This window comes from Branchiostoma floridae, chromosome 8 (assembly GCF_000003815.2).
Source record: "Branchiostoma floridae strain S238N-H82 chromosome 8, Bfl_VNyyK, whole genome shotgun sequence".
NCBI classification, from domain to species: Eukaryota; Metazoa; Chordata; class Leptocardii; order Amphioxiformes; family Branchiostomatidae; genus Branchiostoma; species Branchiostoma floridae.
The window spans coordinates 2,054,441-2,078,512 of record NC_049986.1 but is presented as its reverse complement, the minus strand read 5'-3'; the positions used below and the strand labels follow the sequence as shown (position 1 = coordinate 2,078,512).

The 24,072-nt window shown below is 42.7% G+C and overlaps 3 protein-coding genes across 3 annotated transcripts; 1 reads left to right on the top strand and 2 right to left on the bottom strand.

Moving 5' to 3' along the window:
* The first annotated feature begins 802 nt into the window (after nt 1-802).
* On the top strand, nt 803-3,039 carry LOC118421106 (melatonin receptor type 1A-A-like). The gene is made up of 2 exons (XM_035828266.1): nt 803-961; nt 1,471-3,039. Exons 1-2 carry the CDS (start codon nt 803-805, stop codon nt 3,037-3,039), a joined length of 1,728 nt encoding a protein of 575 aa, XP_035684159.1.
* A 10,335-nt stretch (nt 3,040-13,374) lies between these two features.
* LOC118421105 (organic cation transporter protein-like) lies at nt 13,375-16,428 on the bottom strand. The gene is made up of 6 exons (XM_035828265.1): nt 16,313-16,428; nt 15,588-15,742; nt 14,998-15,166; nt 14,365-14,592; nt 13,731-13,942; nt 13,375-13,496 (listed from the first exon to the last, which is right to left on the bottom strand). Exons 1-6 carry the CDS (start codon nt 16,426-16,428, stop codon nt 13,375-13,377), a joined length of 1,002 nt encoding a protein of 333 aa, XP_035684158.1.
* Nucleotides 16,429-20,394: 3,966 nt separating this feature from the next.
* LOC118421104 (zinc finger protein 239-like) lies at nt 20,395-21,603 on the bottom strand. The gene is made up of 2 exons (XM_035828264.1): nt 21,298-21,603; nt 20,395-20,626 (listed from the first exon to the last, which is right to left on the bottom strand). The coding sequence occupies exons 1-2, from the start codon at nt 21,601-21,603 to the stop codon at nt 20,567-20,569; spliced, it is 366 nt and encodes a 121-aa protein (XP_035684157.1). The 3' UTR covers nt 20,395-20,566.
* Nucleotides 21,604-24,072: the final 2,469 nt, after the last annotated feature.

The following is a 24,072-nucleotide window of genomic DNA, read 5'->3' as shown; positions in this document are numbered from 1 at the left end:
TCCAGGTATGTAAGAAAAAAACCAGGACATTACACGCCGAACCAGGAAAGTCATGTACACAGCCAGGACACAGAACATTTTACAGGTGTGTAAGTCCCCTGATCACCTGGAAATTAGGGTTTTCGTGCAGTGCAAGCACTAAAAGCAAGAAATTTCTAAAACTACATTTCAACCATACAGAGTCTTGACGTTCGTAGGGCAACCACAAAGGGGAGGGGGAGATCGTTGTGACACCTGTCTAACAAAAATGAAATAAAAAAATAAAAACAAATATTTTGTACCGGTACACCGGAGCTAATAGAGAAAATTACAATGCCATATGGCACCATATAAACCTCAGGGCGGATGATTAACCCTATATATATTGTACCTTATACAATTGTTGTGCAATACAGTTATATCCATATCTATATATCTATCTAATCTATTTATGTATGTATGTATCTATCTATCTATCTATATCTATATTTATATATATATATATAGGGTTCATTATCCGCCCTGAAGTTTATATGGTGCCGTATGGCCTTGTCCTTTGCTTTACGGTGTACCGGTACAAAATCTTTGTTTTATTTTTGCTAGGCAGATGTCAAAGCGATCACCCCCTAGGCCCTCCCCGTTATCTCGCTCCCTGTCTTTCTCCTATCCCCCCTCTCTCTCCCCCCCTCTCTCTCCCTCCCTCCCTATCTCCTCTCTCCCTCCCCCTCTAGATCTCTCTATGAAGACCCAGTGTGCATTTACATGTATCAGTCCATTTATGATCAATGACTTACAAACATCTGCTTCTTGAGTTCGAGGATGGATGTTGGTGAACGAGTCGGTTGTGACGCCAACCCCAGACATTGCACATGAGGGCTCGTTGGTGCAAGCCGTGGTGTTCGTCGGGATATTCGGCATCTCTAGCCTGGTAGGAACCGTCGGCAACGCTGCTGTCATCCTGGCCTTCTGCCTGTACAAGAAGGTACATACCAATCCATACTCGTAGTGGGGACGTGTGGCATAACTGCAGTATTTGGCCCGGAACCAAAAGGTTATAGGTTCGAATCCTGACAAGGGAACAAAAAAAAAGAAAACATTTTCGCGAAAATGGAGAATGTTTCCACGAATCCTTTTGTCAGGCTACTCGCACACAATATGCTCATAATTATGCTCACCCTAACGTATTTTGAGCGATATATAAAAGAGAAAAAGAGAGCTAACGTAACATTGATGTAACTGAAGTAATACAATTAAATTACTGCGATGATAGATATGTTTTGTGATACGTTTTGGCATACAATGAAACATTCCTCTTTACAAAATCAGTTTCTTTAGTGCATCTTTTTCAAATAGATGTATTATGACCCTTTTTGCCCTCATAATAAGTTTTCGGACACAGACAACTTTTTGCATTAATGGCGCTACCACTAAAATATATATTTTGTGAGAGTGAAGCTGTAATCGATTATGACTATATTTTTTCCCCAACAGGTTCGCACCACTGATAACGTCTTCATCCTGAACACAAGCATCTGGGATCTGGTATCGTCTGCCGTCAACATTCCGCTGATGATCTCGTCTACGATGGCCGGCCTACCGAACTGCGGACAAGCTTGCTGTGCCTTCATAGGCTTTCTGAGTCTGTTTAGTGTGACTCAGTCATTGTTATCCTGTGCTCTTGTTGCCTTTAACCGTTATGTGCATGTTGTGCTACCAATTGCCACTTACAAGCGCTTGTTCGGTCCTGTCAAGGCTTTCCTGTGGGTGGTTGGGGCATGGGTGATCGGTACTCTGGTCATGTTTCCGGCTATGTCAGGTATATACGGCAGTTTGGGATGGGACGCGAATGTGGAGATATGCCAGATGTCTAACGATCCCAATAGCCTACTGTTTTTCAAAAATGTCCTGGGTTCCCTGCATTGGACCACCTTGTTGGTGATATCTGTGTTCTACGCTCTCATCTACCTGCACGTGCGGAAAAGTACCATGGCCATCGGCCAGCATCTCGGCCACAGCCCCCAGCAAGTGTCCCTGCAGGCGGTGAAGCGTACAAAACACATGTTCTACATCTTCTTCACTCTGTTCACCCTAACCTCTCCAAACATTGTCGTCATGCAAGTGGATCCCCACGGTGTCTCAACCCCCGAATTCATTTTCTTTATCATTGCCGCGATGTATTACTGGAACACCGCAGTCAATCCCATCATTTACACCTGGACCCTCAAAGAGTTTCGGCAAGGGTTCAAGTCCATGGTCCGCTGCAGACGACATATTGTTCCTACCGTTAACCACCCACCTCACCAACCTGTTGCTAAGGGACCCGCGCGAACCTCTCGAACACCGAAAGTTTCAGCACCATTGACGGTCTCTAAACGCGTTGAGCAGGCAGTATTACCACCATTGACGGCCTCTGAACGCGTTGAGCAGGCAGTAGTACCACCATTGACGGTCTCTAAACGCGTTGAGCAGGCAGTATTACCACCATTGACGGCCTCTGAACGCGTTGAGCAGGCAGTAGCACCACCATTGACGGCCTCTGAACGCGTTGAGCAGTCAGTAGTACCACCATTGACGGCCTCTGAACGCGTTGAGCAGGCAGTAGTACCACCATTGACGGCCTCTGAACGCGTTGAGCAGGCAGTATCACCACCATTGACGGCCTCTAAACGCGTTGAGCAGGCAGTATCACCACCATTGACGGTCTCTAAACGCGTTGAGCAGGCAGTAGCACCACCATTGACGGCCTCTGAACGCGTTGAGCAGTCAGTAGTACCACCATTGACGGCCTCTGAACGCGTTGAGCAGGCAGTATCACCACCATTGACGGCCTCTGAACGCGTTGAGCAGGCAGTAGCACCACCATTGACGGCCTCTGAACGCGTTGAGCAGGCAGTAGCACCACCATTGACGGCCTCTGAACGCGTTGAGCAGTCAGTAGTACCACCATTGACGGCCTCTGAACGCGTTGAGCAGTCAGTAGTACCACCATTGACGGCCTCTGAACACGTTGAGCAGGCAGTATTACCACCATTGACGGCCTCTGAAGTAGAGGGGGACTAGAGAAATACGAGAAACGAATTAGTTTAAATTCCGGGTACAGCCCACAAAATATTAAAAAACAAACATTGATCTGTCCGCGTGTTGATCACCGTTGGACGCCATATTTGAAGCGCCACTCTGCGGAGGTCAAATAGCTGCAGCTTGTAATTACGATAAGAAGACAGTTGCATACAGATAAGGCACGTATTTACAAGAACTGGAACTGGAAAACCTTCACAGTCCAAATAATACAGTCTCAAAGTCTACATATTCCGTTACCAAGCATTACAGGTTATGTTTGGTTGCCTCAAGAATAAGACTTTCTACCCAGCCTTGAACAATGTTATCTGTACTATTCTATGTAACAAGCCCCCCCCCCCCCCCCCCCCGGGCGTCGCGGATAGATAGGTGTGTTCTGCTACCCTTTACCCGTGAAGCCCGAACAGAGATCATTTAAGGACAATACGCCCTTTCACAGATTTGAGTACGCATTGGGCAGTGACAGAAATGCTGGGTAATATCAAAGTTGAAGGCCCCTTGACTTGTAAACAGTTCTCGGCTCGACCATCGTCTGGATTTCAATAGAAATGTTCAGATATGCTTTGTTTATTTCTCAGGGACCGTCACCTTTGAAATTAGTATCCGTTTTCCGCAAAGTAACGGCCGGACTAAAAGTGATGCGCGCGTAGATGTCATCCATATAATAGAATAAAAATGGCCTAAGTGAGACGATTGAAAGTGATATGAGGGTTGTGTACATTGTATTGTATTCTAGTAGGAGGTTCGTTATATATTATACAGTCAAACCTGTATTAGCGGCCACCTTAGTATAGCAGCCACCTGGCCATAGTGGCCACTTTTTGTCGGTCCCTTGGATTCGTAATGTCGAAATCGGCTTAACGGCCACCTGTCCAACGCGGCCACGGCCACACGATTTCTGGTCCTGTCGATAGAGAAACACTGCCTATTGCAACCATACTGCAGCCTTATGTCACCCTGCACCGAGTTTGAAATTGTAGTTTGCGAGGACTTGGAGTTCTTGACAGGGTCATTTGGGCGGTAGCAGAAGGTATGCATGCCTTGAGCATTACAATACAAGTCTTTCGATGAATTTACCTATGGAGACAATGTTACTTGGTGAGAAAGATTAGTGGGAACTGAAATCATGACATGTGTAGCTTGCTCATGGTCAATTGATCAACATTTTCTCAATAGCGGCCACCTGTCTATAGTGGCCATATTTCTCCAGTCCCTTGAGTGGCCGCTATAGGCAGGTTTGACTGTATATAACATTGTAAAAGCCTAGAATGTTTCGTGAGTGAACTTGAGTGAACATGAAAATGGCAGAAGCAAGCAGAATTATTGAAAATAACGTTGTACTTTTGGTCCATCGTATCGAATGTTTGGGGATTGAACTTCTGCAGTCTTCTTGAAAATGATGATGATGATCGACAAATAAAATCGTAAACATCAAACGTGCAAGACAACTATATCACTTAATGTTTAATCCCACTTATAGAAGACAGACTAGTATATATTCATTGTGGTTCTTGACGTTAGAAACCAAATTTGAGAGTTGTTATTATGGAGTTACTTGTACCTAATGTACCAAAATATATATTTAAGTATTACTGGATGAATAACAGGCTTGAGATTCTTTATGCACAAAATCAAGTGTTTTATTCAGTCTGTCACCTTCTTCAGGGACATTCTGACTGGTGCACAATGTACTGCAGCATAGGTGTCGCTGCTCACAGATGCAGTCCCAAATGTTAAGTATTTAGTACATACTAGTATGTACAGATATAGCTAATATGGTGTTTACAATGCGATCCTAAATGTAAAGGAGTGTGTTATATCCATAATTGTCCAGTAACGATGATAATAGTGCTATAATTATCATAGAGCTTAAGAATGTATCACTTGACATTATGAAGTTATGCACAATAAAAATCACTTGAAACACTATCTACCTTCGCTTGCATATGCATGCCTTTGTACAGTGCTATCTAGCTAGCCATACGAATTCTTTACATGCAGAATACTTATTATTAGATACAAAGTTAATATTCATCTTATACACAGTTCCTCAATATGTAATAATTGCATTGTTAAGTATCTAGCTAACTATACGAATTGCTTATAATTACATGCAGAATAGATACAAGTTAATGTTCATCTTATACCCAATCAAAGCCTGTAGGTTTAAAGTCTGATTTAGGCCATTTTGATTCGAGTATAAGGATGAAATTCGCCTTCCAATTAATTTTTTCCGTGTCCCAAAAAGTTTTCACCATACTAGTACTCTATCTCAGCTGCAAAATGAGCAACGAGATGCATGCCATGTATTGCAAAAATGTAGGAAATTAAATACTAATGTCACAGATTGCCAAAGTGAAATCCAACGTCAAAGAAGATGTAAAAGAACCAAAATGAAGAATCTATCGTTCTGTTTGCGGCGAACCATGTTATGTGTTTTCAGTCATTTGCTCATCCTTTCTGACCACTTATAACAGAATTCAAAATATTTAGGGAAAATCCCTTTTATTCCTTTTGTTGACGTGATAATCGGAAAACGAAGTGCGAAATTGTATGAAAATCAAGCCATCTTGGATTAGAATGCAACTTTTCAAGACATGTGCACTCAAGTCCTGGGAATTATGACTTGTGGGGGCGATTGCCCCGTACAAAGTCTGAATTGTCTAGTCGTGTCGTCTTGATTTCATAAGATTGAAGAATACTTGGGGGCGTTCGCCCTGCCGGTAGTCCGGGGCGATCGCTCTGGCGGTAGCTTTGGGCGGTCGTCCTGCCTGTAGTTGGGGGCGATCGCCCTGCTAGTACTTGGGGGCGATCGCCTGCTAGTACTTGGGGGCGATCACCCTGCTAGTAATTGGGGGCTTTGGCCTGGCAGTTTCTAGTTTCTAGGTAGTTTCTAGTGGTCTTAGAAACATTATTTTCTCAAATGTGATATCGTTTCTAACAAACGCATTTCTTGCTGTAGGTAGTGGAATGGCAAAGAAATTAAAGTTAAAAAAAAATGACATACTTGTCTTGTGAGTTTCTGTTTCTTCTTTACTTTTTTATAATGCAAACTTGAATTCTTTGGTGACCAAATGAAGTTTATCTGACCGGAAGAGGTGTTTATCGAAAGATATGAAATCACATGCAATGGCAAAGCCTTTTGTCAGTATTTCACATCGATAAGAAATTATGTATTCACTGATAATAAACCTATGAATGGAACATTAGTGAAACTCAAAGGTGACAACAACGTTCCATAGTCAACCGTTCATTCTAGCACCTCAGCAAAAGAAAAAGCGGATTTTTAAAGCATACAGCTGGGCGCTTTATCCATAACTGATTCCTAGTACAAATGTATTTAAGTGGTTCGGCTAAGCCTCAAGGTCAAGAACAAGAGCTATGGACTCTTATTGATTCTGTAAGTGAGTAAGCAGTCAAGTAAAAGTTGTTGTACGTAATCGTATGAGCTCTCAAAGCAGATGTTGGGTGAAGGATCGCAATTCTTCCTGAGTGACGGGTAGACTTTTCTGGCAGTCCCTTCCCTTGTTTAACTACATGGACGGTTAGATCCAATCATACGAAAATAGAAGCAATCAATCAAATGGGGTTTTGTAGAAGTCACGCAAAGAAATATGGTGTCATTGAAGTATGGGCTGGAATATTTGTCCTACTGGAATCTTTACATGGATCACAAGCGCCCCCTATTAATTAGCTGCAATACTGTATGACTCCAATGTAAATGATCCTGCAGTACTGTAACCGATTGATAGGTGTCGCTTCTTCTTCTTCTTTTGTACTGCTCAGTCCCCTTGACGGGGATTACTAGCAGAGCGCATGTTTTTGTAGTTAACGGTGATAGTGCCCTTAAACCACAGGGAAAATAAAGGCAAAACACAAAAGGACATAAACAACTGATGGGTGCAACGGACAAGACAAGTGAGTGCGGTGGGTTAGTGTTATTTACATATATACAAGGACGTGTGGGGGCGACTCAATGCAGCAGGGCCCTCCCCAGTTCAGTTTTGAACTGGGAGAGAGACACCGCCTCCGCCACACCAGGCTCAAGTTCATTCCACTCTTGGATGGTACGAGGGAAGAACGAGAGCCTATAGAAGTTGGATTTGCTCGCGATGGCCTGCAGCTTGAAAGCGTGGTTGGTGCGGCGGGAGCATCGAGTCGCCAGGACCAGTTTGGATGCATGTGGGACAGAGATGTTGTTATGGATGATTTTGTACATGGTAATGAGTCTGGCGTTCTTCCTTCTGGATTGCAAGGACTGCCGGGCCAGTTGATTGATTAAAGCAGTGACAGAGCATGAGTCTCGTTGGTAGTTGTTTGTAACGTACCGGGCCGCTCGTCGCTGGACCATCTCAACCTTCCTCACCTGATCTTGGGTGTGCGGATCCCACACACTGCAGGCAAACTCCAGGTGGGGTCTTACCAGGGCCTTGTAGGCCCTCTCCTTTGCCGAAGTGCTGGCAACCCGCAGGCAGCGTCTGAGCATGCCCAGTGTTTTGTTGGCCTTTGATGTTATGGCGTCGACGTGGCTGCCCCATGTGAGGTTTGAAGAGATGGTGACCCCAAGGTATTTGGTGGTACTTACCTTGTTTAGTGGATGGTTGTGAAGGCTGTATGTGTGGGTGATGGGTGTTTTGGACGATGGTATGGTCATAACCTCACACTTAGATGGATTGAACTCCATCAGCCACCTTTGTTCCCAGAGGCAGATGTTGTCTATGTCTTCCTGTAGCTTATTACAATCAGTGCTGTCATGGATGGGCATCTGCAGAATGCAATCATCGGCGAAAAGCCTCACCTTTGCATTTGCAGTGTGTTCTGGTAGATCGTTTATGTATGCTAAGAAGAGGATGGGCCCCAGCACTGTACCCTGGGGAACGCCCGAGATCACTGGCATAGGGTCCGAACGCTCTCCATCAAGCACAACCGTTTGGGACCGGCCCAGCAGGAAATTCTGTATCCAGACAAGGGTGTTCCCTCTGACACCGTAGTACTGTAGTTTGTTTAGCAGTCTACGGTGCGGGACTTTATCGAACGCCTTAGCGAAGTCCATAAAAACGAGGTCTGTCTGGATTCCGTTGTTTCTGTTGACGGCCAAGTCATCAGTGAGTGAGATCAACTGGGTCTCACAGGACTTGCCATGGCTGAAACCATGTTGGAGGTCATACAATATGTTGTTAGCCTGAAAGTGTGTCATCATGGTGCTAGCAATGATGTGTTCCATTATCTTACTGCATATGGATGTGAGTGAGATTGGGCGATAGTTTTCTGGCTTGGAGCGGTCACCTTTCTTGTACACTGGGGCTATGTTAGCCTCCTTCCAAGCCTCGGGCACAATGCCAGTGTCTAGGCTTCTCTGGAATATGACCTGGAGGATGGGACTGAGGACTGAGCTGAGTTCCTTCAGGACATGGGCATGAACTTGATCTGGCCCAGAGGCTTTATGGATGTTTAAATTCCCCAACAGTTTGTCAACACCACTCACCTCTATTTGGATGTCCTCCATACAGACATGAGGACTAGGTCCTAAGTCTGGTAGGGGGTCATCTGAGGGCTCATTGGTGAATACAGATTGAAACTGTTGATTGAGTAGGTCAGCTTTAGACTTACTGTCTGACACTAAGATGCCATTGTTCCTAAGATGGGAAACACCAGACCTTTCTGACTTAATGGATTTAAGAAAGCTCCAGAACTTCTTGGTGCCTTGCTTTGGAGGGGGGTTATTGGTGTTATCACTAGTATCTCCTGGTACGGGTATGTCAGTTATAATAGATTCAATGTACTGCCAGTAGCATTCCTTTAACTTTTTCTTGATTTCTTTTTTGTACTGGTTCAACTTGTCTTTTCTCTCATGTGAAGTTTGTCCTAAGGTCTTTCTGTAGTATCTGTCCCTCTTCCTCATTAACCGTTTGAGGTCAGGGGTGATATATGGTAAGTGGCGTTTGGCGCCTACCATTTTGGAGGGAACATACTTATCAACACATTGAGATAATTTGGATGAAAAAGCATTATACAGATCATCAACAGTGGCTTCCCCCTGGGCAAAGTCAAGGAATTCAGTTTGGAAATCTTCCATCTCATCCCGGAACTTTTCCCAATTAGTACGCTTATATTGTAGGATTTTGCGAGGTTTGGCTTTTATTTTCCGAGGATGGATGTCTGCCTCTACAAAGACTATGTCATGGTCTCCTACAGGAGGTAAGGTGTTAATTCTGTTTACACAATTATCATTGGACATGAGAACAAGATCCAAAGTATTGTCATTCCTAGTGGGCCTATCAACAACCTGTGACAGGTTCTGATCACTCAGCAGCTCCAGAAACTGCCTGTGCAGGCCCGGGTAGGCACAGCCGGGCTTGAGGACTGGGTGCTGAGGATCAGACCAATCCCATCCAGGGAAGTTAAAGTCTCCAACAATCCATATATGGCTGTTCCGTTTATTACATATGCGATTCATAGACTGTTCAAGATTATCCAGGCTATTACTATCATCAACATGTGGTCTATAGTAAGCACAGACATATAAGGATTTGGACCCAGCGAGTTGTATCTTAACCCAGACCATTTCGCAGTCTGTTTCTAGTTGTGGCTCTTGGGAGCATATAAATTCATTAGTTACGGCTATTAGTACACCCCCATGATTGTCATCTGGTCTGTTTCTATGGAACACAGACATGTTCAAATGGGTGGGAAAGTACTCTGAGATGTTACAAGAGTCATCTAGCCAGGTCTCAGTTATAACCAGGATGTCAGGTTTAGTTTCCTCTACCAGTGTTTCAAGTTCCAACTTTTTATTCCTGAGTGACTGGAAGTTAGCATTCACCAGGCGTATAGGCCTGGTAGTTGGTCTTGCTTTATTCTGAGTCAGGGATTTAGGAGAGGAGGCAGCCAGTGGCATACCTGGGGTACTATCACTTAGAGGGCTGAATGGGTTTGAGTCAGATTCGATGTTGAAGGAGTCAAAAAATGTGGACGAAAGATTGGGTAGGCCACAATTTAAACAGATCCAGGACACGTTAGAGTTACCTAGGTATGGGTACATGTATGAACTAAGACCCTGGCAATCATGGTGGAACCAACAGTCACACCTGTCACAGCAAACTCCTTTGTGTTTAAAGGTCACTGCCTTTCCACATGACCCACATGGGTACTTAGGTGGCCGGGGACCGGGATTTGTTTCCAGGTCGACGGCTTGGGACATGAGGACGGAGCAAAGATATAATAGGCACAGTCTATCAGATGTTCTAAGGATTTTTGCATGTTTCAGTAGCATACCAGTTGTACCAAAGTTGATTTTGAGCCAGGGAGTGGGTTCATTGTTATTCAAACTCAAAACTGGATACCAGGATGGCGGCGCGCTGCCGCCGGTAAACAACAAACATGGCGTCCCAGTCCTACGTACCTTACTTGGGCCATAGCCGACAGTTGAGGCCTGAATACTATTAAATACTAGTAATAAGAAGACTACTGACCTGGAGATCAACAGCGACATGCCGGCAGGAGACGCTGGAGGATTTGCACTTACGTGAGTAGGCCCCGGCGGGCACCGAAGGTGGCGAGTCGGTGTCAAAGATGGACGGGCGTGAGCTCGCCCTCCCACCCCTGAGAATCGGGCGGCGAGTTTTGGGGACTAAACTATCTGTCACGCTTTATTTCAGACCCAACACACTTCCAGATGTTTATAACCGGTCAAAGACACCCGGGGGAAACAATTGTGGCTGGGGAGAATTAGTTAATAGTGAAAAAGGGAATGGGAAGAGGGAGAGCCATGGTGAAGCGTGCGGCGGCGACGGACATGCGCATCTCTCGCTTATAATCCATGGTTAGGTCGAGTTGTTGTCCTCAAACACTTCAGTCTTCATCGTCTTCAGTCTTATGTAGACAGTGAAATATAGGGGAACTCAAAGACACGAATTATTTTGTGTATTTTCTTTGTGTTAAAAGAGACACCTGGAATAGAATGTGTAGAACACCTGATCACACATGTCCATCTTCTGTGGATTACTGTAATTGAATTACCTGAACTGTAAAATATCTAAAGCTGAATCTTTGTAAGAGTCTTCGTCTACAAACCAAAAAATCTCTTGAGGAATTACATTTATTAGAAGGTCGACAAAACGTGCCATGTTTACATACAGATTAACGGTCTCAACAGCGTACACATGTACAAGACGTGTAAACTACATATAAACAAAGAGAGTAATACAACATTATTGTACTAACAAACTTGCGATTTCAACGACAATATCTTAAAAAAAGAAGGTTAATTGTAAGTCTGTGAAAGACAAGCGTACATGTTATTCACTCTAAAAAAATAAACAATTCAAATCCATACCATGTAGGTATGTTATCCACACACAATTATCTAAAATCTAGAGAGACGCCTACATAATTCTATTCAACTAACTACAATGATCTAGCATTTTAGCATTCAATACAACGTGAAAAATGAAAATACACAAAATTGTCAATGGTTTTTCAATAGTTAATTTGGCAGAAATCTTCCCCACGTCGAAACCACCACTTTTCCTAAATTTCAACATAAAGAACACATTGAAGTTCCAGTCCCCACGTCGGCTAAGAAGATATGAATACAATCAGATCAAGAGTCTATATAAATGTCTCTCTAAACAGCCCCGTCATCAAATTCTAGGACGAAGCATCGAACTTGCTTGGATTGATTGAAACATAACGTTATAACGTTACACGAACAAACTTTGGTTCGTCGCTTATCTTCGTCCTACTTGCTAAGACAGGTTTTTATCTCAAACATTTTCTTCAAGCCAAGAGAGGAAAGCAACAGTTTAAACTTAAAAATTGGATGCAAGATAACCATGGCTCAAATAAATGTTACGATATCAACGCGGTCGTTCTAAACACGATCTATGGTTTAGTCAAGTTAACAATATTTTTTGTATAAACAGGTCTAGGAAGAAACTGTAACATTTATGACATTAGTGACAAGGGCTACCTGCAACATCGGCGCCATGTAACAGAAATAAATGATGGTTTACTCTTTTGTCTCATTGCTCTCAATTGATTCTTACCGAAAGAGTCCACGGATGGAAGTTATCTAACGATAAATGTTTCATGTTTTTGAAGGGGTCATGTGCGGTCCGAGGGTTTGTATAGTTCGAAGAGCTGTCGTTGTCGCTTTGTTGTGGCTTTCTGTCAAAGACCAAAAAAAGAGAAAAACAATTTATGGTTTTATCACAATATATTGAAAAGTGCAAAATGGGAATAATAAACGTTATGTAGTAGGATAGGGAAAGCTCTAAGCTGTAATGTTGGATTAGTTCTTAGGTTGACATGAAGACGTTTCAAGTCATAAAATTAACACTATAAAAACAATGTTATAGATTAGCATTGTGGAAAATCACATAATGTAACATTGATTGCAAATAATCAAAGAAAGCACTTAATTGTAGCGTAAAAAAATCTCATAGTTCAGACCAGTACCTAAGACCGCCACATTTACACTCAAACGAACATATTCCCGTATACTTTTAGTCTAGCCTCTGAGGCGTCCCAAATAAGGGCACACAAACAGACGGACGGACAGTCAGACAGACCAAAGCCAATACCTCTATATTTTCACGAAGTTTACAAAAGTAAACACAACACACCCATTCTCCACATCCTCTATAGTTTCAGGCAGGGGAACTCCAAGTGTTTCCGGGAGCAAGAAGACAGCCAAACCGCCTGCACAAGCCGCCACACCAAACGTCACCATGGGGAGGGGCAGCCAGACATCGCCCAGGAGCGTCATGAAGGGAGTCGATATGCTGCCAATGCGGGAAAACGCGGTGGCCACACCCATGCCCATGCTCCTGTTGCAACAGAAATAATTAGTTTCAGCTATGTCGGTGGTTTACCCACATGTTGCAAGTGAGAAAGTCCTATTATTTAACAGAAAACTTATGTAACATGTTCTCATTGATTGATTATGTACATGACGCTCAGATCTACAAAATCTTTGCATCAGTAAAATTCACTCAAAATCATATTTGTCACAGGTATGAAATGCTTATATATCATTACTTAGCAATTCTAGAATTTTTTCTTTTATTGTACAATTATATCTTGTTTCGTATAATCTATAAACTACATTGCGAATGTTCCGCTCAATTTAGAAAAACAATCTCCTAAACATGCACATTTCATCATAATGTAGAGTCACGAAAAAGACGTTAAATACTCTTACACCCTCAGTGCAGATTGCAAAAAGGCTCCAATAACTTTCCCCACTTATAATGTGTTAGTATTTCCTGTACGTGAAAAGTTTATGACACACACACAGCGGGGATATTGGACATATCAAGCAACATACCTTACTACAGTCGGGAAAACCTCAGATGAGTATGCGATAAAACAGTTGTAAGTAATTCCGATGACAACTCTGCCGACCAAGGCAAAATTACGGGAAATAGTCGGTAGTTCTGTAACAGAATTAGAAAAAAAATCTCAGGGTACACCTCCAGGAGGGTACATGGCGCCAATTTGATGATGTAGGATTTACCTCGCCAAAAAAAACCTTATATAATAAGTATATATCCAGGGCACCAGATGAAAGAGCACTGTAAAATATTCACATGTCTTAAGAGGGCCAGACAGATAGAGGAATAGCCATGGAAAGAAAGATGGCAAGCAATGTAAATGAAAAGATAGTTTACCCTTTGTAGCCGCTGTCACCAGGCAACCTGTCCCTGCAAGTAAAGCGGACCCTGCTATGACTGGTTTCCTGCCCCATCTCTCCATGCCCGCCCACCCTAGAATAGCCAGCCCGATTTCCAGAGCTGCACCCAGAGCAAAGTTGACGTACGGATCTCCGGCTAGATCTGTCGTCCCGACAATTAGGCCAAAATAGACTCCTGCTATGAACATCCTATATGATTTTGGAATGAACATGGCAAAATGGTCAATTTCTATCATGCACAGTCATTTCAAGTCTGATGAATACCACAGACCTTTAGTTACACACACACACGCACACACAGACACACACACACACACACACACACTTACATACACACACACGCACACACACAGACACGCAGACATACACACACACACACGCACACATACACACACACAGACGCACACGGGCACGGGCACAGGAACATACAGAGGGAGAGAGGAGCATACACACACATGCATATGCACATATATACATGCACACATATAGTTACATACATCCACATCCTGATCGTAAGTTGCCGATAGAAAATACAAGACAGCTACAAATCATGAAATGGCAAGTGAGGAAATGACACAAAAGCCAATAAGAATATGGAATATTGTTCTTACCATACCAAGCACATCGTCAATGTGATTTTGCGCATCCGAGGGGTTCGCACGAGGTCAATTATTGTGAAACTCTTTGTGTTTTCGTTGGATTCAGCTGGCTTTGCGAGCAGATCCGAGACTCGGTCTTGTATGGTAACCTTGTTTATCCGAGCAGCTCTCTTAAGGACATCCTTGGCGGCCGTGAATCGTTGTTTACTGATCAGCCATCTGGGAGACTCTGGAAGTACCCTGTTTATTGTAAAGTGTGTTTGTTTAACTTAGTCAGTTCTAAAACTAAAAGTGATACAGACAGTGGATGCCATGATCGTTTTTTTTTTCAAATTTTGATCCACTAATCATTGAGTCAAGCCATCTACCTGCATACATTGACGTTATAGAACTAGTTGATTAGCATTTACACTGGAAAAATAGTAGAAATTGGCCAAAATAAGACAAAAAATACGCCTTAGTTAGTAAACTGTACTCCTCGGCCATCTAACTCTTCTGGTGTGTTTTATTATAATGGGACCAATTTCTACCATTTTTACAGCGACATGTGGAGCCTGGTAGAGGCTAGGCATTTTCCAACAATGCATCACACTGGAAAGGGCACATCAACCGGGGAACTGGTTTATTGTATTTGAAAACTCTTACCACCAATAGCATAGGAGTGGGTACATTATCAATGCTTGGACCAGCTGAAGATTCCACCAGGTTCGCAGGAAGTAAGCCAGGAGAGAAAGGACGAAGAATCCTATCTCGAAACTCAGGGTCACAGCCATGCCTACTGCATTTCGCTTGGAAGGTCCGACAACTTCCAGGGCTGTAGGGCAAGATCAAAGAGAACATTTACAATCATTTCATTATATCACAAAATGAGATTTGATAATTGACCAGCCAAGCAACCAACAAACAAACAAACAAACAAATAAACCAAGTAAGCACCCAAACAACCAAACAACTAAACCAATCAACCAACCAAACAAACAAACAAACAAACAAACAAAAAAACAAAAAAACTATCAAACAAACAACCAAACAGCCAGCCAGCCAGCAAACCAGCAAGCCGGTCAGAAAACCAGCCAGCCAGCCAACCAGCAAGCCAGCCAGTCGGAAAACCAGCCAGCCAACCAGCAAGCCAGCCAGCCAGTCAGAAAACCAGCCAGCCAATCAGCAAGCCAGCAAGTACAGAGAATACGGTATTCTTAGCGAAGGCAACACAAATTATGTATTTTTAACTGTACCTAGAACAAAGGCGGTGAAGTAGAGACCGTTGACAGCTGCTCCATCTAACGCACGTAGAACGATGAAGGAAACATAATCTGACGTGAAAGACGCTCCTGTGCTCAATGTGAGGTGCAGTACAAGGCAAAACACTGTAGTAGGTCGGCGGCCAAACCTATGTGGGATTCATGAATAGTTTTGTCAGGTTGGCATTAAAGGTTCCTTGTAATTACACCAATTGCCTGGCAATGTTTTTCAGTAGTTCTTCTGAAACGTTTCTCAAGGCAGTGCTAAATACTGTACTAGACTTTTGTACTAGGTGGCGCTGCAGTGGTAAGGCTGCGGTTCCAAACGTGACTAAGCTACCCCCCCCCCCTTCCCATACACAACTAGTCAGAATAGCATTGACAAGGGTAGTAGGATAAGTATCGAAACGTTCGTAGGTAGATAGCATTGATAGTGTTAATCTGAGGTATTTCATATCCCACTGTCGACATAGTGAATACTAGACCCAAAAGCAACACTAGCTGAGGTGAAAAACACTGTAGCGTGACTGCAATGAACCTATCATTAGTCTCATTAACCCTATTCAGACCGGGAGGGGGTCGTCTAGCAAAACGCCAGAACGGCTTATAAACATTGATTACCAAGGCAATGAAGCGAATCAATCTTCTGAAGAGGATATCATATTTTGTTCCTCGGGGAACATTAGAAACTCTGTATGTCACTATGATTCGTCCATTACTTGAATATGCTGACATTGCTTGGTGTGGCCTTCTCGGCAAAGATTGTGATCTTCTTGAGTCTGTCCAGATGGCCGCGGCACGAGTTTGTACCGGAGCCATGAGAGGCACTAAACATGAGAGCTTGTTAGCCGAGGTTGCATGGGACACACTAGCGGACAGAAGGAAAAAGCACCAGTTGATTCAGTTTTGGAAAATTATGAATGGTCTCGCACCACTGTACTTACATAATATTATCCCTCCACGTATCTGTGATACGGTCCCTTACAACCTTCGCGCAAACCAAAACCTTACCTCCATTGCCTGTAAAACTGAAAAGTATAAAAGATCCTTCCTGCCTTCAACTGTTCACTTGTGGAATGAACTGCCTACGAATGCTAAAGCCGTCCTTTCGATCAACACTTTCAAAAAAGAGCTGGACTCACTATTCAACAAGCCGACAAAATACTCCCATTTCTCTTATGGCCAAGGTCGTTCCGCAGTTCATCTTACAAGGCTCCGTCTAAACTTCAGTCAGTTAAACTACCATCTATTTCAACACCATTGTATTGTATTTCATAGGGTTCGTGCAAATGCTTAGGCACCCCTGTACATGTACGTGACTGTTGTCTATCTGGCCAGTTTCTACTATTTTCCAGCAACATGTGGAGCCTGGTAGAGACTATCCCACTGCGTGTGCGTGTCTGTATGGATGTACAGAACGAAACGATTGTAAAACAACAGCTTTATATAGTATAATATACCAGTCGTGTTAGGCTTTGGCCTGACAGTGTCTAGTTTCTAGTAGTCTTATTGACATGCTTTTCTCAGATGTCAAATCGTTTCTTACGAACGTATTTCTTTCTGTAAGCAGTGGAAAGAAAAGAAATAAAGTAAAAAAGGCATACTTTACTTGTGTGTTTCTGTTTCTTCTTTATCAATATACTTGAAGGCATTGGTGACAAAATGAAGTTAATGTTTATGTACAGAGATGTTTATCGAAATATTTGAAATTGCAAAGCCTTTTGTTAATATTTCAAGTCGATAAGAGATTATATATTCACCCATAATAGATCTATGTATGAAACGTTAGTGAAACTGAAAAGTGACAAGAAAGCTCCATAGTTAAACGTTCATTCTAGCCCCTCAGCAAAAGACAAGGCGGATTTAGAAAGCTGGGGCGCTTTATCCATAATTGATTCCTAGTACAAATGTAATTAGGTGGTTCGGCTAAGCCTCAATGTCAAGAACAAGAGCTACGGAGTCTTATTAATTATGTAAGTGGATAAACAGTCAAGTAAGCGTTGTCATTCAAAACCGTATGAGTTCTCAAAGCAGATGTTGGGTGAAGGATCGTAATTCTTCCTGAGAGACGGCCAGGCTTTTCTGGCAGTCGCTTCCCTTGTTTAACTACATGAACTGTTAGAATTTTTTATCATTTGAAAATTAATCAAATGGGGTGTTGTAGACGTAACGAAGAGATCTATAGTGTCATTGAGCTGGGATGTTTTGTCTCCTGGAAACTTTACATGGATCACAAACGACCCCTATTAATTAGTTGCAGTACTGCACGACTACGATGTGAATGATGCTGCAGTACTGCAAACGATTAATAGATGTCTCTCGTGATCTTTGTGCCGACTATAGTTAGGTCAAGCTGTTATCCTAACATACTTGAGTCTTCACCCTCTCTTCGTCCTTTCTACTGCCTAGCCTCAATTTTTTGAGATTATTGGCAGACTACGCATGGTTTAATTACAATACAAGTGACCGGTACAAATAGACATGGGAAAAATTAAGGAAAATGCTGAGGGAAATAAAAACAAACTGATTTTCTGTGTGCAAAAGACAAGACAGGACAGGTGAATTAAGTGGGTTAATAGGACACGTATTTACTTCAGTCTTATGTTAAACAAAGTAAAGAAAGAAAGTGTAGAAATGGCTTTATGGCAGTGAAAATAGGCGAACTCAAAGACACGAATAATTCTATCTAGTTGTTCATGTCCACCTGAAATGGAATGTGTAGAACACCTGTTCATCGTCGGTGGATTACTGTAATTGAATTACCTGAGCTGTAAAATATATCCACCCGCCTCGTTTGCGAACACCGCTGTTGGCGCAGTGCTCCGCGACAGCACTTTTGTTTTGTTTTGTACTTTCTGCCCGCCCTGACGTAAGTTCGAGCGACTTAAGTAACGGAAAAGATAAGGAAGAATCCTCGAAAAGGAGCCCGGCTCCCGTGCACGCGGTCACCGATCTCTGATGCGTTTATACGGAGTAGTTGTGTCATCAGGCTTTTTCCCGACCTGACCTGACCTGTGCCCAGGCGTGGCGCTCGCCCATTGGTCAGTCCATTTGATGAGATTAGGAAGGGAAGGTCCCGCGGAAGGTGTGCGCTCGCCCATTGGACAGCCCATTTAATGAGATTAGGAAGGGAAGATTCCGCGGCAGGTGTGCGCTCGCCCATTGGTCAGCCCATTTGATGAGATTAGGAAGGGAAGGTCCAGCGGCAGGTGTGCGCTCGTCCATTGGTCAGCCCATTTGATGAGATTAGGAAGGGAAGATCCTGCGGCAGGTGTGCGCTCGCCCATTGATCAGTCCATTTGATGGGATTAGGAATGGAAGGTCGCACGGCAGGTGTGCGCTCGCCCATTGGTCAGCCCATTTGATGAGATTAGGAAGGGAATTCAAGGTCCCGCGGCAGGTGTGTGCGCTCGCCCATTGGTCAGCCCATTTGATGAGATTAGGAAGGGAAGGTCCCGTGGCAGGTGTGCGGGCAAGAGTTGCCTTGTTTCCGCACGATGCAGCCAGGAAAACGTCTGTATGCTGCGATATTTGCTTTTTCTGTCAAGTAGTGTACATACATAAGCAACAGTGAGACCGAGAAACATAAATTCTAACTATACTTTTGAGACATGTTGCCTTTTATTGAAGATATATCAGATATTCCGTTGATCATGCAAATAATACCATGTCACATTTTCTATTGCAGTTAAGTTCTAACATGGGCTAAATTTGAAAGTACGGCATATATACAAACTAACAAATCTCTAGAGCTAGAATTCCATGGCCAATTGTTAGAAGGTCGAACAAACAGAAGGTATTGTGTTAACATACAGATCACCGGTCTCAACAGCCTTTTTCATGTCCACTTGTAAACTATATAAAAACAGAGAGGGAGAGAATGGAGTTCAATGGAATCTAACATTACAGAACCAAAAAAACTTGCGGTTTCAACGTCAACATATGTTACAAAGAAGGTCACTTCTAACAGTATATGACGGACAAGCGTTCATGTTACATATTAATTTAAAAGGAACCGGAACAGTTGCAGTCCATACCGTGTACATGTAGCTACTCAAATATCTAACATCTAGAGAGACGCCTACATTATTCTAACCAACCAACCAACCAACTACAATAGCACTGCGATCTACCATTCGACTAGGAATCTAGAAAATTAAAATATACGAAAATTTTCGCTGGTTTACTTAAATGTCAGTCCAGTAATCACATTCTACAGCGAAGCATAAATCTTGCATTAGTGACTGGAATATATACACGTGCGAACGTTGGTTTGTTGCTTCTGTTCGCTATCTGTCTCTTCCTATTACCCCTGATGCAGAACTTGCCTGTAACTGTCACACCGGTAACGTGAGCTGTGAACTTTCATCGCTGTGGGTTCGCTTGTGGCTCTGCAGATTGTTTGACTAACGGAAGATCATACTGCGTCATTTGAGTGTGAATCCCGTATATGGAACTTCAAATCACCCAACCTACTAAACTTGCTGCTGCAATCCTCACACTTGTATGTGAGTCTGCATATGGTTTTTTAGATTACCTAGCTCACAGAACTGCCTGCTGCACACCTCACGTCTGTAAGGCAGTGTGGTTCCTCATATGTCTCTTCAGAGTACTATGCTGACCAAACTGTTTGCTGCATTCACCGCACTTATATGGCTTCTCACCGGTGAGTGCGCATATGGCTATTTAAAGCACTCAGCGCACTGAACTGCCTGCTGCACTCCTCACATCTGTAAGGCTATTCACCCGTGTGGTTCCTCATATGGCTCTTCAGAGAACTATGCTGACTGAACTGTTTGCTGCATTCATCACACCTATAGGGTTTCTCACCGGTGTGAGTCCGCATGTGTATCTTTAGATTATTCAGCAAACTGAACTGTTTTCCGCACTCCTCACACTTGTAAGGTTTCTCGCCAGTGTGAGTCTTTATATGCTTTTGCAGATTATACAGTACACTAAACTGTTTGCCGCAGTTATCGCTTCTCACCGGTATGAGTCCGCATGTGTATCTTCAGATCACCAAGAAGACTGAACTTTGTGGTAAAGACATCCGCTTACTAGACTCTATCTTCTTTAAGAATTTCTGTATCATGCAATACCAAGCAGTCCCAGTCTCACAGAATTTCTGGGAGAAATGATTTCCTATGTACGATTTTCGTTCCATTTCTTGGCATGTACTATGGAAAACTCCCTTCTTGACCACTAAAGAACCCAAACTTATTAGTTTGCAATGGAAGATCTTGCATAATATTTATCCGACCAAAATATTGTTGCATAAGATGAGAATTGTAGAAAATAATAAGTGTATTTTTTGCGATATTATAGAATATATAGAGCATTTTTTCTTTGACTGTAAAATTGTTAAACCATTATGGGATTATGTGGAAAGTTTGTTTAGTTATTCCATATCTCTCACTGTACATGACATTATTTTTGGATACAACCCTCATATGTTAAACAAGTTTCGGTACATCAATGAACTGCTGCTAGTTGCGAAACTATCCATTGTAAAATATAAGTCTACAGTGTCATCCCCGAATTCACTATGTCAAGATGCAGAAATCATTCTGAAAATTTTCAAATCAGAATGTATTCTTAGAAATATGATATAAGCTACACATTGTACAGCTTTCTGTGACATGTAATAAAGTGTCGTGACGAACACGGAATCAGGAAGAAAAAAAAAAAAAAGAAGAAGACTGAACCGCTTGCCGCACTCCTCACATTTGTAAGGTTTCTCCCCAGTATGAGTCTTCTTATGCCTCTTTAGAGAACCCTGCTCACTGAACTGTCTGCCGCACTCCTCACATTTGTAAGGTTTCTCACCAAGATGGGTCTTTATATGCTGCTTCAGATGACCCAGAACACGGAATTGTTTGCTGCATTCATTACACCTATACGGCCTCTCACCGGTATGAGTCCGCATGTGTATCTTCAGACTACCCAGCTGACTGAATTGTTTGCTACATTCACCACACTTATAGGGCTTTTCGCCGGTATGTGTCCTCATGTGTATCTTCAGACTACCCAGCTGACTGAATTGTTTGCTGCATTCACCTCACTTATAGGGCTTTTCACCGGTATGTGTCCTCATGTGTATCTTCAGGTGACTCGGCACACTAAACTGTTTGCCGCAATCCTCGCACCTAAAGGGTTTCTTGTCAGCGTGAGTACACGTATGTCTTTTCATGTCAGTCAGATGATGAAACTCCTTGTCGCACTCGCCACACTTGTGAGTACGTGGAAGATCCTCTCCACGTCCATTACTTCCCTTTTCTTTTTCCAAACGAGATACAGCCGGGGTCGCCATGCTGAATATGTCTCTGACACTGCAGAAATGTAAATAAACTTCAACATTTAGGAAAGAAGTCGCTAATTTCTTGACTCAAACGACTCAGCTGATAAGCACACCACAAGTAAATTCTATTAAGAATAATGAAACTCATGATTAGCCCAACTCGATTGTAGCACTATATCAAAGACCTGTGTTAGCCCTTCTTGTAATGTTAATAAGGATGTTAAAACTTTCTCTATACACCTATTTTGTACTTTGTGTGACAGTCGTTGCCATACATTGCACCATGTATAAATGTCCTGCAATAACGTTCATTCATTTTATTTTCAAATATCGCAGCTGTTTCAAGTGGCAAGGTTTGTACGTTATGATAGTTTAAGTTTTGATTGAAACCTCCTTGCAATTATCATCCTTAAGATTACAGACTTATAGCATGCTATCAGTACTGGCTTTTATCTTTACAGGCCGATTAAAAAAACGGATAAAATGTCCGATTTTTCCAACCTGCCTCTGCTTGTAGAAAGTAGGCTAAGGGTCTCTAATGTCAGAAGAAGGAGTTTCCGGCCGCGAAGGGAGTAATCGTTGCGATAATGCACTGGTTTCCTTCAGAGGGTGGCGAAAGTGATGTACATTAGATAGAGACATTCTTTTTTTCATTTTTAGTACAGATTAACTAGAGAACATTGTTAGATTTAGATGACTATAAGAATCTCGGTATTCAATTTGCAAAGAAGGCTGGCAGTCAGGCTAACTTTTTTCTTACGAACGGATTTTGACTTCACGATCCCAATTTAACGAATTTTTCAAAAGTTTGACTAACAATTTACACTTCATGAATGCAATCATTCCATACAGTATCCTTGATGTATGGTGCAGACCGATACGATTAATGGTGAATTAAATTAGCTCGCTACGCCTCACGGAAAAGGGCATACAACGTAAAACCCCCTCTTATGACTGTTTTTGAGCCTATTAGTGTCTATTCGTCTTTGTTTTCTCCTTGTTTTTGTCTTTTACCTTTAACCCATATAAAAGAGAAATGCAATGCAAAGCCGCTCAAACACTTATATCCGATTCTTACGTCTGATAATGGATTGTTCAAAAGGTTTATTCAGAAAAGGGAAGAGGCCTATTATCCCGCCGCCTATGCATATTTTAGACAGCGTCTTTCTGTTGCTTGGTAGCATATGGCAAGCTTTTTAAAAGATGAAATCCATGGAAGCTAGTGCTAGTGTTGCCAGGGTCTACATACACATACAAACTTCTCAGCACACTGTAAGGCTTGGACTAATACCGACAGCAAAGAAATATTTTACCAGCAAAGTCTGCGGTCGGGCATAAAATTTCTGCAGTGCCCTAAACTGCTAGCATGGCCCGGGTGGCACCGTGCCATCCTCCGTAGTGTAACCACTGGCTCTATCGTTTCAGTTGTTAACCACGGCGCCCAGGAAACTGCATTAAACTACATGGAATGTACGGATAGTTTAATCTCCCCGAGGCGAGTCAGACACTAGTGTTTGGCCCTTTGGATAATGTACCTGGTGTACTTAGAACTGCTCGGACATTTAAGATAGTTTTCACCCTATTCATTTCTAAAGCACAGTGATTTTTGTAAGTTCGGCCCTATAAATATCATTCTGCGGCAAATGCACACTGTTTCCCGTTGTTAGCTCCTACCAGGCTCCACATGTCACTAAAAATACTAGAATAGACCAAAGGGCTCTTTCAACCTCCTTGAATAGACAGAGAACACTCCTGGTCTTAAAATATACAGTTTATAGATACATATGACACATGTGTTATGTGCATTTGGCCAATTTCTACTTATTTTCCAGTGACACGTGAAGCCTGGTAGTGGCTATTCCTTTGTGTGTGAGTGTGAATGTGCGGCAAAACGGGTTGTCACTAGGGCTGGGTATCGGTACCAGCGTAGGGCTGGGTACCGGTACAGAAAATTCAGGTCCAGGTCCGGTTCAGGTCCAGAGGATCAGGTCCAGGTCCGGACCTGAACCTGGACCTGATGCATTATGACTCATACCAATGGTCCATTTCACTACACAGAAATCTGTTTGGTGGTGTATTAGACTTACACTGGCGCTTGAAAATCCCACAACGCTAACTTCACCTGTACGATTGGCTGTAATACTTGTTACAAATTACTATAACCTCTACGCTACTTCACTC

Coding starts and splice junctions, on each gene's coding strand:
- LOC118421106 (XM_035828266.1), top strand. CDS start 803: ATGTTGGTGAACGAGTCGGTTGTGACGCCAACCCCAGACATTGCACAT. Junction 962..1,470: donor CCTTCTGCCTGTACAAGAAG/GTACATACCAAT, acceptor TTTCCCCAACAG/GTTCGCACCACTGATAACGT.
- LOC118421105 (XM_035828265.1), bottom strand. CDS start 16,428: ATGTTTAGTGCCTCTCATGGCTCCGGTACAAACTCGTGCCGCGGCCAT. Junction 15,743..16,312: donor AGCAATGTCAGCATATTCAA/GTAATGGACGAA, acceptor AATCCCACATAG/GTTTGGCCGCCGACCTACTA. Junction 15,167..15,587: donor CTTCACCGCCTTTGTTCTAG/GTACAGTTAAAA, acceptor CTTGCCCTACAG/CCCTGGAAGTTGTCGGACCT.
- LOC118421104 (XM_035828264.1), bottom strand. CDS start 21,603: ATGAGGACACATACCGGCGAAAAGCCCTATAAGTGTGGTGAATGTAGC. Junction 20,627..21,297: donor GTGAGGAGTGCGGCAAGCGG/TTCAGTCTTCTT, acceptor TTTACCACAAAG/TTCAGTCTTCTTGGTGATCT.